This window comes from Hipposideros armiger, unplaced genomic scaffold (assembly GCF_001890085.2).
Source record: "Hipposideros armiger isolate ML-2016 unplaced genomic scaffold, ASM189008v1 scaffold_66, whole genome shotgun sequence".
NCBI lineage: Eukaryota > Metazoa > Chordata > Mammalia > Chiroptera > Hipposideridae > Hipposideros > Hipposideros armiger.
In genome coordinates, this window is record NW_017731416.1 from 1,506,733 (window position 1) to 1,525,861 (window position 19,129).

Consider the following 19,129-nt stretch of genomic DNA (forward strand, 5'->3'; position numbering starts at 1 on the left):
GACAGCAACTTGTCTGTTCCCCTTCCCCCAATTCCCCAATTAAAAAAAAAAAATCTTTAAAAAAAGACTGGATGTTCCTTTAATAAATACCTGCTCACTGATTCCTGTTCCTCCATAAACACAGACCACTCTAAGTCCCAAGGTCTTCGAAAACTTCTTACATTCTTTAGTAATCTGTAAAGCCAGTTCTCGAGTTGGAGTCATGATGACAGCTGAAAAGATAAATATGTCAAAAGTCTAACCACCAAAATTCTTGAGACTATGCTTTAAAGTGTTAAATTTAACCTCTGTAATACAGTTTAGATCTCTTATTCTAATTTTTGTTTCTGTTTTGTTTTCTGCACCTCTGAAAACCCTATTTCAAAAGCTTTATAATAGTAGATTGTGAAGGACAATTTTAAGTAGATTTCAAAAACATGCTATAAGAAGATAAATCAGAGTTAAATGCCTACTCAACCATCAAGAAAATACTTGGTTGAAAAGAATGCAAATCATTCTCAACTGCAAATCACAGAGCAAAGAATCAAGCGACTCACTGTGCTGATGAGCCATTCCACTGCTTCCGGAAACAACCTTGGTCTGAGGGGCACAGACAGAGGAGAAATATACTGTGCCCTCCATTTCCAAGAGAGGAGCTGGCAACAACTTTCCAAAACCCTGTTCAAATTCGCAGAGCAGATCTCTGCCAAATGAATCAAGAAATCTGAATCTGAAGACCTAATCCTAAATGAAATGCTGGCACTATAGCCTTTTAAGGCCAAAAAGTGGAAAATTAATTTCCCTACAATCCTCTATGTTGAGTTTATAGATCCACTGATAATGGCATAAGAACAAACCTCAACATAAATAAACAGATAGATGCACAAGGAGTCTACCTGCCGAGTCAGAGTTTAAAAATTGAGCTGTGCCAGGAGAGGCTGTTTTTGTACTTCTGAGATGTCACTCCAGAGCTCTGAAGATTCTCACTCCACCTGCTGGTTAAGGGGAAATCAGCCCCAAAGTGCCAAATTTATAGAGGAAATGTACATCAAGACATCTTTATTGTTATAATAACAATATAAAGTATCAGGTCTTTCTGATTAACAACAAAATTGCTATCTGAAAAAAAATAGATTAATGAAAGGAATTTTACCTATTGGCCCCTCTCCTTCTTCTAATGACCTCTGATCCATGATGTGTCTAAACATGGGCAACAGAAAAGCAATCGTCTTTCCGCTTCCTGTCTTGGCAATACCAATCAAATCTCGTCCAGACATTATAGCAGGAATCGCCTGGGTTTGGATTGGTGTGGGTTTTTCATAGCCATGCCTTAAAAAGCAAAGCAAAAGAAGACAAGGTATAAGTTGAGATCTCTGGAGCTCTCAAAGTTCCAGAAGAATAAGGTTTTCCAAAATGTGGTGTATCCACACAACGAAATATTATTTGGCAAAAAAGAATAAAGTACTACGACATTCTTTTGTATATTGTTGATGAACTTTGAAAATAATGTGCTAAGTAAAAGTATCAGTCACAAGACTACACTGGTAAACTCCCATTTATATGAATGTCCAGAATAGACAAATCTATGCACAATAGATTAGTGGTTGCCTAGGTGAGGATAAAGGAGAAGACTGACTACTAATGGATACAGGTATCTTTTGGGGATAATGAAAATGTTCCAAAATTAGATTATGGTGAGAATTGCGTAACTTTATGAATACACTAGAAAACCACTGAACTGAACACTTTATAGGGTAAATTTTATATTATATAAATTTTCTCAATAAAGCTGTTTAAGAAAAAATACACAATTTTTTCTATTAGAGTAAAAATGACCAAGGGAGAAATTTGTATGAAAGTAGCAAGACTTTCAACAATGTGGACATTCACTATCCACTTACTTTTTGAGAGAATTTAAGATCTTCATTGAAATTCCACACTGGACCCAAGATTTAATTGGTTTGGGGCAACCTTTTCCCTTGACAATAATGCCCTCCATTTCCAACCGAAATACATTCACCTCTACAAAACAAAATCCAAATTAAAAATTCTTAATAATTGTTCTATTTGTGCCTTCTACTTTTCAATTAGGCATGGTAAGGTTAACAAACTTCAATTTTATTTTTTTTTTAGTTCTACCCAAGATTATTTCATAGAAAAGCTATACGATAAAGTATTCAATAGCTCAGATAGTTAAAGCAATTACTGTTTCAACCAACTGAGAATAAAAAGAAATATCCCAATTTCTATAATTTGGCTTTTATTTTGTCTTAAATTGCAATAGCAATCAAAGAACAATGATTGACAAGTAATACAACCACTTCTTCTCCAAGCAAGAGTTGCCCAGATTATCCTTATTCTACCATTACACAGGTTCACATTGGTTCCTAACTCTGAAATCCCAGAAGGAAAAGGCTAACAATATTTTATTTGCTAACTTCACATGAAGAGTATTTTCAACCCTAAAAATCTCAACTACATGAACCAAACTAATTTTTGCTTATTTTTTTAATACTTCCAAAAACACACTGATTCCTCACAGCTCTGGATCTTTGAAAACAGATGATTTTCCCACTCTCTAGAATGATTTCTCACCTTCTAGGTCCCTCTCCAGGCAAATTCCCCCTACTCATGCATCAACTCACAGGAGGAATGCACATTCCTCCCAGACAAAGAGAAGTGTATCCTCTGTTCTCACAATAACCAATAAATGAATAAAAGAAGTTTACCCTCTTGAGACATTTTTGCTAGTTCTGGAACTTCAACATAAAAGTTTTTCCTGAATGGTTCATATTCAATTTTTCCATGATCTACTGGTTCTAGAAGCTTCCTCTGTTTGGTCTGATAGCCTGTAAGGGCTGTCTGAAGATCAACTTCTTCCTCCTCCGAAGAATACTATAATTAAAAAAAAAAAAAAAGGCAAAGAGCTAAATCCATTACTATTTTCTCCTTATGGGAAGTAATATTCCTGGGTTTTAAAATCACCCTCTCCTAGAAAATATGTTTTGACTTTTACATTTTTACTTTATGAATTTTTTAACTTATTTTTTTCTTTTCCCTTACATAAAGTTATAATATGAAGTTCAAAAAATAATTCTAATATGGCTTTAATAAAGTTTCGCTATAGTTCTTGCTACTGAAATCTTTACAATGCATGCTAACAAGAAATTTATTTCATTCTGTCACTTCATTTCTTCTCTCCCATTTTTATGTCTGGGGTGAGCTGATGAAGACCAAGGGGGAATCAAAAAGGGGGCATACAGCAAGAGATCAAAAATGCCAGAGTGTTCCACCAACTGGATATTTAAATACAAAGCTGTTGAGAATGGCAAGAATTCCTCCTAACAGTATTTTGCATAGCTGGAAACCACATCTCCATCAATGCTTTCTAAAAAAATACTTCTAGGGTAGTATCATGAGCAAAGTCAAAGTTAATGAAGAATTACCTCCATGGCATCCTGATCATTCTCCATCAGCTCACCTTTCTTCTTATCAGAATCTACGACTGCTTTTTTGGTTGTCACGACAGTGACAACTTTTGTGACTGTTGGCCCAGACTTCTAAAATAAAAAAGGAAGATAAAATATTTTGCAAAGTTGAAATACAAATTATATTCCAACTGATACACAATGATAACTGTCACAATTTATAATTCAAATTAACTTACTTATTAGTGGAAACTTAATTAAAACACAAAAAGTAGACTGCTTTCTGTTTAAATTTTAAAATGTAATATAATCACTATTTTATAATATGTTAACATGTGTAGTTTACTAATATGTAATTTTATATAACATTATGTAATATAATTTATTTTAAAAATACTACTAGGGCTGGCCGTGTGGCGCGTTGGTTAAGAGTTGGCTTGGGAGTGCTGGCTCTGAGCAGCGGGACCGCAGTTCGGGTCCCACGAGGGCCAGTGACACTGCGCTCTCTACAGCTAAGATGGTGAACAACAGCTCAACCTGGGGCTGGGCTGCTGTGAGTCGCTGGCAACGGCATAGGCTGCAGCAGTGCTGCAGTGGGCTGCCATGAGTGGCCAGCAGCCAGCGTGAGCGGCCATCCAACGGCCAGCGAGCGACTGCCTCACCCGGGAAAAGCACAATGATAATACCAACATGAGCCAGTGAAGCAGCATCCTCCACAACTAGACTGAAGAACAAAAGGACAGCAACTTGTCTGTTTCCCTTCCCTGATTCCCCAATACTGTTCCCCTCCCCCAGTTCCCCAATAAAATCTTTAATAAAAAAACAACTACTACTAAATAGTACTTTTCACTCATTTGACAAGCCAGACACTGTTCTAGGAACTTTGGATACATCAATAATCAAAATAGGTAAAGATCACTGCTCTTAAAGAGCTTTTATTTTAGAAGAGCAATAAACATGAGAAAAAAATTAAATTACATAATGTGTCAAAAAGTAATAGATGTTTTTAAAAAATACACTAGGGTAAAAAAAATAGGCGTATGAAAGATTAAAGTGCTGGAGAAGTCTGGAAAGGGCCTACTGAGAAAGCAACAAGTAAGCCAAGCTACCGAACAAAGATGATGATGGTAAGGTTGACTTTTGAAAGAACATTTACAGTTAAAATTCACTAGCACCTCTGGTACTCAGAAAAGGTATTGGCATTTCTGAGATGGGGAGGAAACAAAAACATTAAAAAGTCATACAGGGCCGGCCGAGTGGCGCGATGGTTAAGAACTGGCTTGGGACGCCAGAGGGCCCCGGTTCGGATCCCACATGAGGGCCACTGACACTGCCCTCAAAAAAAAAAAAAAAGTCATACAAGTAAGTAGTAGGTCAATGCACAATGAAATCAAGTTATCCAATTAGGAATATAAACCTTTAAAACAAAATTCCATACCTTTTCATTTCCCCCACCACCTTTTACACTTCTCATATTAAACTTTTTGACTTCCTCTTTTACTTCTTCCATGTAAGCATCTAATGGATCTAACTCCTCACCCTCCATTTCACTTCCTTCCTTTTCAGCTTCTGCCGGATCTTCTTCATCATCTAAAATATTAGAAAACATTTTCTTTGCATATGTTTCAAAAGGAAATCCAGTAAAACCTTGGATTGCGAGTAACATGGTTTGTGAGTGTTCTGCAAAACGAGCAAACATTTCTAATACATTTTAACTGGTAAACAAGTGATGTCTTGCAATATGAGTAGTTCTGGAACGAATTATGCTCGCAAATCAAGGTATTACTGTACACTTCACAATTAGACCACACCCCACTGTTCTAATCTTTTCTCACTACCCAAACACCCTCCTTCCCAATTAACCCAGGCACAATGCAGTTCAAGTGCTACTTACACTTGGAAGTTTTTAAATCAAGCATGTATTAAGTTTGAAAAATGACACAAGAAACAAATTATAATAAATTATAAATTATTAAATTGAAAAGAGGTAGAAAGGTTAATTATGCCCTAAAAAATAATGTCTAGTATTAAATCTTACACTACTAGTAGCAGAACTAAAAACTTTGTCTGCTAAATGTTTATTTTTCTTTCAATTACCTTTCTTTAAATTGCAGGGAAAAAAAACACATTCTTAATTGAAGACAATCTAATCTTTTTTAAACTAAGACATCATCACCAGTTAAAGACACAATCCAATTCATCTATTTAACCATTCTGTGGAGCATTCTGATTTCAGGGAAATTTTCTCAGAAAATGGAGCAAAATTCCATTTTCATATAAAACTCCACATTCTTCCTCTTTACTAAAACCTCAAAAGTCAAAATCAGATATGGGAAATGTTTCTGTTGTTAAGTTATTAAAAAAAAAAAAAAATCAGAGCAAAGTCCTGAACAACACGCCTTTAATTTACGCTCATTACTAACATTCTTATTTGTAGTAAAAACTAAAAAACTATTTACTGACTATGCCCGTAAGCACCCAACTCTTCACTCTAAAGTAAAATCAATAATCCTTACTAAACACTACAATTTTAATTTTAACATAAATATTAAAAGGGGTATTTAAAACCCCCATATGAATCCAGCAATTCCAGTTCTAGGTATATACCCAAAAGAACTAAAAGCAGGGACTCAGATCCTGGCACACCAACATTCACAGCAGCATTACTCACAATAGCCCAAAGGTGTGAACAACCCATATATCCAACCACAGGTGAACACGTAAATAAAATGTGGTATATACACACAATGGAATATTATTCAGCCATAGAAAGAAATGAATTCTGATACAATGCTACAACACAGATGAACCTTGAAGACATTACGCTACATGAAATAAGCTAAACACAAAAGGACAAATACTGTATGATTCCACTTTCATGAATTATCTAGAATAGGCAAATTCATTGAGGAAGAAAGCAGAATAGAAGTTACCAGGGATTGGGGGCGGGGGGCACAGGATGGAGAATTATTTAATGGGTACAGAGTTTCTGTTTGGGATGAGAAAAAGTTTTGGAAATGGATGGTGATGATAGTTGCACAACACTGTGAATGTACTTAATACCCTGAACTGTTCACTTAAAAATGGTTAAAATGGTAAATATTATGTTATATATTTTTTGTACAATAAAAAGGGGCCTTAAAAATCCGAATATAAAAATATTACTGGTAATTCTAGAATATTCTACATGAATTGTTATTTGGCGATTAGTCTAACAAATGAATATACCATCATCATCTTCTAAACTCCATTTTTTCCCCTGTTTCATCTCTTCAATTTCCTTTTTCAGTTCCCCTATGTTTTCCATGGCCTTTTTGCGTTGCTCTTCTCGCCATTTTTCTACTCTTTCTTTTCGTTTTCTCATTTCTTCTTCCAGCTTATTTTGGTCAAAGTTCTTGGGGGAATAAAGAAAGAGGAAAGCCAGAATTAACAATTTTACTGCAAGTGACATTTCAAATAATTTCTCCAAAGTATAAAACAGGGGGGGGGGGAAAGATGTTTATATACAAACTCCTATATTGAGACCAGATTAAGATCACTCATCTTTTAACTATATCCACGAATATACCCGCACAATGAAATCACAAAAAAAGCTTCAACTAATAAAACAGGAAGACAGACTTCAAACACCATAAATTAATCTGCTCACAAATTCAATTTCTTCCTCAAAGCAGAAACTAAATGATCAAGCAAAGTTCCCTAGTTATTTATTAGTTATTCTCAACTTTAAATCCCCAAAACTCCTCCAAGATTGCTTCAATGAAAAGCAATTTTTCAACATGACTAAGTTTTGTCTTCCAATCTTTATTTCTAAATTTCTTAGAAACAGCCAATCTAAAGCCTTTATCAAGGTTTATTAATAGTACTCTTAAGAGGAGACAGCAAATCATTTTCACAACAATCAGGGACTTAAAGATTAAGTATTACAGAAATCAAAATTTTACATGTTACCATTATAGATACGTATGGCAATACACATGTAAAAAGTTAAAAAAGTATTACAAAATTGTAATGATGATGGTGTTTTGGGCATCTGAGATTATACAGAATTATTTTTGACTTTCCAAATATCTTATAATATGGTTACATGATGCTTGTATTTTAAAAATAAATTTATTTCTTAAACAAACAAAAAAGCTTTGATCCTGAATTTATATTCTTTGTAATAAATCTATCCTCTATAAAGATGAGCTTATGTGCTTTTCTTTTTTTCCAGAAAGGTTATGTGCTTTTCTCAAAGTCACCAAGTCCTATTCAATGGAAAATATTGGATAAGAACCCAGACCCCCCTCAGACTTCTGCTGCTGCTATCTTTTCCTAGCTACCTGGCTCAGCAAGAAGGTCCCTTAAAAATAAAAAACACTAAAAATATAGAACACAAAATAAAACAAGAACACTATAATGTATTCTAAAATAGGCAAAAGATATGAGTAGGCAACTCAAAGTGCAAATAGTAAATAAACTTAAAATACATTATGTACATTATAAATGGATGTGTTCATAGCATTTGAAACTATTCACTCATTTAAAGACATGCAAGTCAAAATAACAAGACACCAACTATCTCCTATTATATTGATAAAAATTAAAATTTGAAATTCTCATGTTGGCAAGGAAGTATAGCATGGAAACAGACATTTTCATATGTCTATATCTTAAGTCAATTTATACAGCTTTTTGGGAGGGCAATTTGATACTATTTATCAAAATGTTAAATATATATACCCACTGATAAAGCCATTTCACTGATACCAATTTCCCTTATGCTATATTCACAAAAGGCATGTGTACAGGATTAATGCACCACTGTTTTTAACAGCAGACTGGAAACAACCTAAATAAACATCAAAGGTGATTTTTCTACCTTGTTTCAACAGAACATTATGCAGGCATTAAAAATAAGCTAGGGCTGGCCGAGTGGCTCAGTCGGTTAAGAGCTCACTCAAGAGTGTGAGCTCTGGGCAACAGCAGTTCGATGCCCGGCCCGAGCTGAGCAGCCGCTGAGCTGCCAAAAAGTGGCAGGATGGCTCAGCTAAAAAAAATAATAAATAATAATAATAATAATAATAATAATAATAATAAGCTGTATCTACGTATACCGCTATAGAAAAATTTCTAATATATAACTAATGAAAATAGCAAGGTATTCTATTTCTAAATTGGATGGTATACCACTGCTTATTATTCTTAAGACCTTATATATTGATAAAATAATTTATAATTTAAAAATAAACAAAACCAAGGTACAGAATGGTGCCTATGGTATGATATTTTCTAACTAAAAACAGATGTGTGTAGATATGCAACTTTTTTCAGAAAAAAATTTTCTCATGGAGACAACTTATTGTTTTATATGATTATTTATATTAGTAAACATACACCAGCATCTTTTTCTTTTTCATCCTCCTTGTCATCTTTGTCTTTTTTCTTCTCTTTAGAACTTTCCCCACTATCTGTTTTCTCTTTGGACCTAGACCTACCAAAAAAGAGAGACAGAAAGAGAAAGACATCATAAATTTGGGCTTGGAAACATTCATTTTAAAATAATTTTATAGACTTAAATTTTACATTTTAGGTAAGAAATAAACTTCCAAGAGTCAACTGCATTTTTATATCCCATTAATAAACACTATGAAAAGACAATGAAAAATTAATGCCATACTAATTGCAAATATTATTATCAGAAAATTCACCCAAAAAAACTGGACATATCACAAAAATTACAAAATTTAAAGAGGTAAAATTTAACAAATGAAGAAATATACCAAGACATTAATATTCTACAAGATAATTTCTATATATAATAATATTTGAAATCCCAATAGGCTTGTATTTTTTACCCTACTTATGGTTTCTTAAAATGAATATTTAATTTTAATGCAGTCAAATTAGTCGATCTTTTTTTCCCTTAATGATCAGTGCTCTTTAAAGTACCTTAGAAATTCATCCAGATTTGATGAAAATACCCAGAGGTAAATAAGATATTCTCTAGTATAACCTTGTAAAAGATTTATAGCTTTGCCATCTAATTTGGTCTTTAATCTGTGTGGCAATGCTTTTTGTGCACAGGATGAGGCAGGTAGTCCCATTTCATTCTAGGATACCAAATGTCCGTAGCACCATTTGAAAAAACTTTTTCCCACTGATTATAATGTCACCACTGTCATTTATTAAATGACCATATATATAGATACACATACATACATACACATACACACACACACACACACACACACATACATGTATATATACATGTGGATCTGTTTCTGGCTCTTTATATGGTTCCACTAATCTGTCTATCCCTTCACTAAAACCACACTATCTTAATTTCTGTAACTTTATGACAAGTGTTGGTATCTTATTCTTCAAGAGTGTTTATGTCCTTCGCATTTTAAATTTTATAATCAGTTGGTCAAACACTTTTCTATTCATGTCTGCTAATAACATGAATACAGTAAAACCTTGGTTTGCAAGCATAATTCGTTCCAGAAACATGCTTGTAATCCAAAGCACTTGTATATCAAAGCGAATTTACCCATAAAATATAATGGAAACTCAGATTATTCGTTCCACAAACCAAAAATATTCATATAAAAATGATTACAATACTGTAATATAATACAAAATAATAAAGAAAATACAAAACATAAAGAAAAATAAACAAATTAACCTGCATTTACCTTTGAAAACCTTCGTGGCTGGTGTGAGGGAGACAAGAGAGAGGAGGGTTATCATGTAGGACGACTTTCACTATCACTAACGGAATCACTGCTATCTATTGGCTCAATGTAATCTTTTTCTTTTCGTGCAACTTTTAACAAGGAACCTATCCAATGACACTCACTTTTGCCTCCTTTTGAGGGTTTCAAAGAAATGTGACATTGTATTGTAGTTAAACAGATTCATCGCTCGCACTACTACAGCCTTATTCAGGTGGTGCTTTTCTACAAAATTTTGCAGTTTCCCACATTTTACACATCTCCCTAATCTCATTTGAAGCGAGGGATTCCTCCACCTTTTTACCCTCCTCCTCTGCAGACAAGATCTCCTCCATAACCTCCAAGCATGGGAGACCATCACCCACAATCCAGTAGCGAGAGAGAGAAAACCATTGGCTCAGTTGTGATCATGTGACATTCAGCGTCACGTATTACTGGTGTTGCAAGACATCGCTCGTTTATCAAATTAAATTTTATTAGAAATGTTTGCCCATCTTGCGGAACACTCACAGAACAAGTTACTCGCAATCCCAGGTTTTACTGTATATGTTGAAGTTCATAAAATAACCATGACTGACCCCAGTCGGGACCCCCTCTCGTTTTGAGAGCTGTTACTTTCTGCTCTAATAAAACTATCCTCTGCTGTAAACTTTAAAAAATAATAAATAAAATAACCATGATTTTCCTCATTTACTCTTATTAATATAGAGTATTACACACTGATTTTCTAATGTTAAACCAATCTTCCATTTCCAGAGTAAATCCAACTAGCTCATGACTGTTATCTTTTTTATGTTATTGGATTCAGTACACTAATCTTTATGTTTAGATTGAATATACACTGTAATTTTCTTTTCTCATACTGCCCTTGTCAGGTTTTAATATCTATGTTCTTCTCAATTCATAAAATGAACTTTTCTTCTTTCTTAAGTCTCTGTTCATTGAAAGTATCATTACAGAATGAAAAGACAAATCAGTGCAAAAAATATATATTTGCCACCCATATAACTAACAAAAAAAACAATTATCCAGGATATTTCAAAACAAAACCAAAAACTTCCTATAAATCCATTTTTTTCCCAATTACAGATGACATTCAATGTTATATTAGTTTTAGGTGTACAGCATAGTGGATAGACATTTATATAATTTACGAAGTGATTCCCTGCCATAATATACATCCATTTTTACAGAGAGAAATGACACAAAAGGAAAACGAACAAAAGATGTGAACACTTACTTCAGAAAAGAGGAAATCTGAACGATAATAAATATATGAAAAGGTGTTCAACCTCATCAGTAATCAGAGAAATGCAAATTAAAACCACAATGATACTGGTATTACATATCTATCCAATTAACGAAAATTAAAAGGACTGAGAATACCAAATATTGGCAAGGGTTAAGGAGCAACACAATTCTCATATACTGCTAGAGGGAGTATAATTGGTACATACTCTTTGGAAAGCATCTGGGATTACCTAGCAAAAACAAAGCTATGTTTATTCCACAACCACGCAATTGCACTTCTAGAATCACAGCCTCATAGGAAAACTCATGCACATGTACACTAAGATTATATATGCAAAAATGTTGATGATAGCCCAAAAGTTAAAACCTATCTATTGAGATAACATCTATCTCAACAGAATGGATAATGATATATTTATACCACAGAACAGCATTCAGCAATTAAAATGTACTAGTGTTTTAAGCAACACACGAGTCTCAAACAATGTTGAGCAAAGACACAAAATAATACGTGACTCATTCATGTAAAGTAACAAAACAACTAAGTCTAAACTACTCTTTTCCCAGACACAAATGCAGATGGTAAAACTATAAAGAAATACAAAGAAATTACTAGCACAAAAGTCAGGAGTGGTTTTATTCAGGGAAGCAGAAAGCTGAGTTAGAGAAGGGATGTGGGGGGCTTCTGGGGATACTGATAATGTTCTAATTCTTGACCTTGGTGGTGGTTACATAGATGTTGCTTTATAATTATTTAAGAAAGTGCATGTTCACATTTATTCACTTTTCTGAATTTATACATACATACACACACACACACACACACACACACACACACACACACAAATTTAAAATACCCCAATGGGTATTTTACACTGACCTTGGTAAAATAAAAACAAAATTTATAAAGTAAAATAAACAACCAGGGAAAATACCCATGACTAATATGAAGACTAGGTAGAAAATAGATATAAGTCCCTATACCAACAATCCTGACAGCACTTTAAAAACAGGCAAAGAACAAATCACTGACGAGAAATATTAAGAGTAAGCATGTCCAACAGACATAAATAATATCTCAAATAGAAACGTACATTTAATTTACACAAGCAAAGTTCACCCATCCCGAATAGCAATTCAGCAGTGTATACCATGAGGTAAAGTTGTCAATCAATGTAAAATACTAAAAAAATAATTTCAAAGGAAAAAACATAGTTCCTAGAGATGTTTGTAAAATAGATTTCTGACCATTAACAATAGGTATTAAGTAATGGAACAATGCATTTTGAGTGTTTAAACTAACAGAATCTAGGGGCAGCCTGTTAGCCCAGTTGGTTAGAGTGCAGTATTCATAACACCAAGGTTGCAGATTCAATCCCCACATGGGCCACTGAGTTCCACCCTTCACAACTAGAATGAAACTACCTGACTTGGAGCTGATGGGTCCTGGAAAAACACACTGTTCCCCAATAAAAATAAAAAAATAAAAAACCTAACAGAATCTAGTATTTTCCAATTGAATTTTAAGTTTTAAAATCTATTAAAATAAAATTCAGCCAACAGTTCATAGTAGGAGCCAAATTCAGTGATTATTTTTAAAGTTTTTTTTTAATAAATGGAAGGAATGGAAGAGTCAGTTCCCACCCTGAATGGCAGATACCCAGTACCTGTTTTCAGCTTTTTTGTTTTTGTTGCCAGGACTTGAGGACCGGGATCGCCGGCCACGGCTTCTGCTCCTGGAGCGTCTCCTGTCTCGACTTCGAGATCTTCTCCGCTCTCGACTTCTGTCTCTCTCTCTACTTCTGGAACGTCTGCAAGACGGACACTTTTCATAAATTCTGTGATCAGGTGGAACTATTTCAGATCATGGTTCTGTTCCATGTTGAAAAAAGCTTCTTAATTTTTACCATTATTAAAGGCAGAGATTTCGATTAACTATCAAATCAGCCAAACAGGGAACAAATAAATAATGCCAATTCTTACAAGCGGTCAATGAAAAACAATGAAGATAGTAATTTCAAAATGGTGTTTATTGAAAAAACACAGCAAATGTGTAATAATAGCTATTTGAAATCTACAGCCTATAATAGGAAATCTAAATTTCAAAGGTAGCCTAAACCTAATTATAAGCATGAACAAAATGGGGCTGTGGAAAGATCAGATAGGAAGTAGACGAGACAAGAATATCGATCCTGGTGCCACTGCTAACGAGTGGCATGACATAAAGCAGATCAACTCTGGGTCTCAGTTTCCTCATCTATAAAACATGGAGACTTCACAAGATAATCTCAACATCCTTCTTGCCCTAAAATCTTGTGATTCTACTTTCGCACCAAAAAAATCAAAGAACAAATCTTGAATGACCAATTTCAGTTGGTAAAGTACTTAACTGAACTGTATGCAACTGTTCCTGGGACCACATAATATAAACTTGAGTAAGTTTAGTATTATCCACATTGTCAAGGGTCAATATTTTCCCTGACTGCTATGTAATACCTTTGCAATCTCTCCTTCCAATGTCTGAAAAAGATAAAGTACTTTCTGTGATCAGTTCACAGAAACTCTACAACTTTGTCTTCTTCCCTATTTTAATGAGAAACTGTATTAGCAAATTTTTTAGTTGTGGGAAGCTTATTTAAAGACTGTTTTTCACCCCCAGAAAGGTTATAGCTGTTTGGTGCAAGAACTATGTAATCAAGTAAAAATAAATAAAAATTAGGGTGTTCTTTGGTTTAAATCTAAAACAGTTCTTTAAAATAGTTTCAAAGAGTAAGCAAGGCTTGGAAATGGCTCTGCCCTGTTTCCTTCTGTCAGCTTCAGTGGCTGCTCTGAACACAGTGGTTAGCTCTCTTGGAACAGAATTAGAAAAGAACCCCCTTGATGGCATATTACCTTACACCTTTTGCTTCTTTTTTTAACCTATCTCAGGGGGCTTCAAGGGTTCTCTTTGGATTACAGAAAATACACCCTCAAGTTTCCAAACTTAAAATACTGTTTGAGGGTCTTTGTTCTAGGCAAATCATTTCTGGACCTAATCAAACAAGCTGAAGTTAAAGCAGAGGGACTGCAAAGGGACCACTAAATTCTAGTCCAAAACACACTTTTGAAGAAGCCCAATTTAGCTCAGAAGGCTCAATTTATCATGGGTCCTTTGGAGGCTAATATCTTACCTCAGACGCTTCCTGTCTCTTGACCGAGATCTTCTTTTATCCCTGCTACGAGATCTCTCTCTCCTTCTATCTCTATCTCTGCTTCTAGACCGTCTGTCATCTCCACGTTTACTTCTTTTGTCTGAGGGTGAGCGACTTCTAGATCGACTTCCAGAGCGTCCCCGAGATGCTGATCGCTTCCGATAGTGGCTAGAATATTAAATTAAAGATTAAACTTGGCAAACAGCTTCTACTGTATTTTATTTATTACATGTTTCAAAACAACAAAAAAATCTCAGCAGACACTGAAAAGCCTTTTTATACATAAATTTTTTAAAATTAAGAAAATGAACCTTTCTGCTATAGCACCTGCAGAGGGGGAAAATCTGTCTTGAAAGGGAAGCAAAAACCGTAAACAAAACAGATCAAGCTCCTTCCTGCCTTAAGGCACCAAGTAGCTTACATTCTGTAAAGGAAGAGATGACAGACAAATGAAAAAATATATACAATATGCTACGTGGTGCCGTGGAGAAAACAGGTCAGAGTAAAGGAAAAAAAGAGAATGATAAGTAGGACGCTTGCTATTTTATACTAGAGCAGTATGAGAAAAAAATTAGTCTGTACTCAAGCTAAACATAAAGATTAACATACCGAACCCAACAACATACAAGACCATAACACAATCATGAAGTAGTCTAGAGGCTCGAACAGGTCGACGGTAGTGCGGGGGAAGAACCCTGTGCCTGTCACCAGCTCAAGCACAGCCACGCCTTCACCAAGGTCCCCCAGCCCCTCCAGTGGACTCGGGCAGAGCTGGCCGCACGTGGGGCTGGGCCAGGCCTGGCCCGGCGGCGACCTCAACTCCCGCCTCTTCCCCCACTCCAAGGAAGCCGCTGGCCCGCGGCCCGCTCGATGCGCCGCCTCACCGTGACTCCCGGCCCATGCTGCGGCCGCGATACAGCGGCGCCCTTCCAGACGACGCGCAGGAGAAAGGTACAAACGAGAGGGCCGCGCTGCCCTCCGCTTGCTGGGCGAGTCGCAGGACTAAGTGGCGGTAGCAGTTACAGCACTAGCAGCCATCCAAGTGCGGCCAACGAAAACAGGACGTGCTGGCACCGGCGGCAGAAGAAAGGAAAAGGCGCGCCGGAAGCTGCTGTCTCCTCACAGCGCCGCCTCTCGGCTGGAGGCCGCACAGCGCCGGCCGCGCCGAAAACAAGATGCCTTGGCCGGGTTTTCCCAGCCCCGCTGCTGCAGGCCCCGCGCGTTGGTGCGGTGGGGGTCGGCGCCTCACCCCTGCAGGACCTGGGTGGGTCTTTCCTGCAAGGTCCACCGAGGGGCCACGTGCATCCTCGAACTCTCACGACGTGTACTGACGTCCACCTTAACCTGCGCTAAGTGATGCTGCCAATATCTCTATTTACTCTCATTCATTCATTCATTCATTTATATATGTTGTTATGTGTTGGACGTGTGCTAATTCCCGGCAAGTTTACCGTCTCGTGGGGGACATAGACATTACTAAAAACATAAGGAGATGTAATACAACAAGAGAGTCCACCATAGTAGAGGGGTTCAGAAAAAGAGTTCCCTGAGGAAGTGACCTTTGAGGGGAGATTTGAAGACTGAGTTAGGAGTTATGGTGGAGAAAAGAACAAACTAAAAATACATTTGCAAGATTATAATGGTTGTCAACATTACCTGAGCTTGGAAGCTTTGAAAATGCGTGTGTTCCATCCTGATGTTCTGATTTAATTGCTCTACGGTGCTTCCTGTGCATTGGAAAATTTCAAGCTTCCCAGGTGGCTCTGAAATACACTCAAGCTTGAGAACAACTCGCCTAGTGGGACATACACTGAAATGTTGAGTTCTAGCAGAAAGCTGTAATGGAGTTGGGGAGAGGCTCTCATTTACTTTACATACCTACATACTATTTTACTTTCTTACACCTAAGGATGATAGAAAAGTTATTATGACAGTTGTTGCGTGGATGTATACATTTGTCAAAATTCATTGTTCACTTTAAAATGGTGTGTTTTGCTCTATGTAAATTTTACCTCAAAACATTTGATTTTTAGAAAAAAGAAGCCAAGGAGTTAAGAGTACAAGATGAGCTCCTCTGTGGCAGTAGTGCCATCTATGCCGGGAGTAAGAAACGCCTGAGCTATTGTGTGACAGAATGGACACCAGTGAGGGTCAGGTATCCAAGCCACTGTAAATTGCTTGTTTGTAGGCTAAAGATAAGGCATGTGGGGTTCAGTCTCAAAAGAAATAAGAAACCACTAGTGACAAGCAGTGGAGATACTGAAAGATGGTCAGATTCTAGATATATTCCAGAGGCACCTCTCCAAACACTAATTATTAATGGATGTAAACTGTGAGGGAAAAGGATAATAAAGATGACTACCCAGTTTTGAACATAACTACTGCGGATTGTGAATGTGTAGAGATGAGAAATACATGGGAGACAGATTTGAAGGGGGAAGGAGAGAAAAATCAGTGGTTTTGTTTCAGTGATGTAATGTTTGAGATGCCTACTAGATATCCAGGAGATAAATGATACATGAGGGGAATCTATGAGTCTGGAGTTCACAGGAGAAATAAAGGTTGGAGAGATAAGGGTCATAGCATTTTGCAGAATGTATAATAATACATGGTATTTGAAGCCATAGAACTGGATGAGGCCATGCAGAAGTTAGTTACAGCTGAAACAGATTTTAAAATCACATATCTTGATTTTAAGTGAAATTAACTGAGACTCAAGAAACAAATTTAATCCCAGATCACTAATCTTTTTGGAATCTATGCTGGAACCAGAACCCAGGCATCAAATATGCTGACTAGGGCTGTTTTCAAGGTTGTACTTTGTTTCTAACTCCCCTTTAAGAGGACACATTGAAGTGACAGTTCAGACTGGCTTTTTATGTCCATGGATATATTTATGGTAAATTCATGGCATTTCTATGTCCTGGAAGAAGCAGCTTTGATCTCTTAGCACATGGGAAAGAAGTACAGGCATACCTCGTTTTATTGCACTTTGCTCCACTGTGCTTCACAGATAATGCATTTGTTTTACAAATTGAAGGTTTGTAGCAACCCTATATCAAGCAAGTCTATTGGCACCATTTTTCCACCAGGCTCAGAAGATGGTTCACATTTTTTTTACTATATTTTTTTAATTAAGGTATGTACATTTTTTTAGACATGTTAATTGCACACTTAATAGACTACAGTATAGTATAAACATTATTATGTGCACTGGGAAACCAAAAAATTCTTGTGACTTGCTTTATGGATATTCACTTTATGGTGGTGGTCTGGAACTGAATGTGCAGTATCTGAGGCACGCCTGTGATTATAGTCCACTATGTCTCCAATACATCACTTTTAGCAAACTGCCCTGGCTTCCAAAGCAGATTTTGATTCTAATTAACCCAGTTCTGAGTATCTCATAACCCTCTTGCTATTTTTAGTACCAACTGTGAGGCACACATGTCCATTTACACAACTAATCACACTAAAAATTAGCTACTGATCACAGATGTCTCCTCTCAACAACCATCCTCGTCCATCTAGTTTTAACCCATATATGTTTCAAGTCCCTGAAATTTCCAAATAAAAAATTTTTTAATTATTCCAAATACTAAGAAACTTCCATTTCCGTTTGTTATTATTCAACACACTTAAAGTGGCACTGATAGACAAGAGATCTTACAGCTCTTCTCTTTGAAATAAATTTGATAATGATCTCCAATTACTAAAACTCTTGTGTCAACTGGATAAATGGGGGCTTTTTAAAAATTTTATTGGGGAACAGCCATGGTCATTGGTTACAAATTGCTTTCATGCTATAGTGGCCTAGTTGACTCTTTTAGGGAGGGTACAGTTCACAGTGGCCCAGGTAGGGATCAAACAGGCAACCTTGGTGTTATCAGCACCACACTCTAACCATCTGAGCTAACCGATCACCCTCAGGGCTTTTTTTTTTTTTTTAAAGGAACAAAAGAAGTAAATATATGCAGTTGAAGACCACTAGTGTCTTTCCAGGGATTGGGAGGAAAGTGACCAATCCAAGGATGCTTCCCAGTCCTGTAGATACTATGGAGTCAGGAAAAATGTGTGCTTGTAATCCTACCCTAGGTCAGAGGATTAGACTTAATTATACTTATTCTCCATTATTATGATTCAAAGTAAAATGGAAAAAATTAAGACTTTGTGAATAATAAAAAAAGGATATATATATTTTTTAAAGATTTTATTGGGGCACTGGGGGAGGGAACAGCATTGGGGAATCAGGAGAAGGGGAACAGACAAGTTGCTGTCCTTTTGTCTTCAGTCTAGTTGTGGAGGACGTCGCTTCACTGGCCCACATTGGTATTATCATTGCGTTCTTCCAGGGTGAGGCAGTCGCTCGCTGGCCAATGGACGGCCACTCACAGTGGCTCACCACAGCTCACACTGGCTGCCACCACTCACAGTAGCTCACAGCAGCCCACTGCAGCCCCACTGCAGCTTATGCCATCGCCAGCAACTCACGGCAGCCCAGCTCCAGGTCGAGCTGTTGCTCACCATCTTAGCAGAGGGCACAGCGTCACTGGCCCTCATG

At 36.5% G+C, this 19,129-nt stretch overlaps 1 protein-coding gene across 2 annotated transcripts in view; it reads right to left on the bottom strand.

The window, feature by feature from the left end:
- Positions 1-15,639, bottom strand: part of DDX46 (DEAD-box helicase 46) — a 45,393-nt gene extending 29,754 nt beyond the window's left edge. For both annotated transcript variants that reach the window (XM_019642239.1, XM_019642238.1), the window contains exons 1-11: positions 15,453-15,639; positions 14,548-14,736; positions 13,045-13,188; positions 8,787-8,883; positions 6,636-6,801; positions 4,846-4,997; positions 3,426-3,539; positions 2,709-2,874; positions 1,881-2,001; positions 1,133-1,308; positions 91-212 (exon numbers count right to left, since the gene is read on the bottom strand). In XM_019642239.1, the coding sequence (XP_019497784.1) occupies positions 91-212; positions 1,133-1,308; positions 1,881-2,001; positions 2,709-2,874; positions 3,426-3,539; positions 4,846-4,997; positions 6,636-6,801; positions 8,787-8,883; positions 13,045-13,188; positions 14,548-14,736; positions 15,453-15,469 (1,464 nt within the window). In that variant the 5' untranslated portion in view covers positions 15,470-15,639. The remainder of the gene's footprint in view (positions 1-90; positions 213-1,132; positions 1,309-1,880; positions 2,002-2,708; positions 2,875-3,425; positions 3,540-4,845; positions 4,998-6,635; positions 6,802-8,786; positions 8,884-13,044; positions 13,189-14,547; positions 14,737-15,452) is intronic.
- Between the last annotated feature and the right edge of the window lie 3,490 nt (positions 15,640-19,129).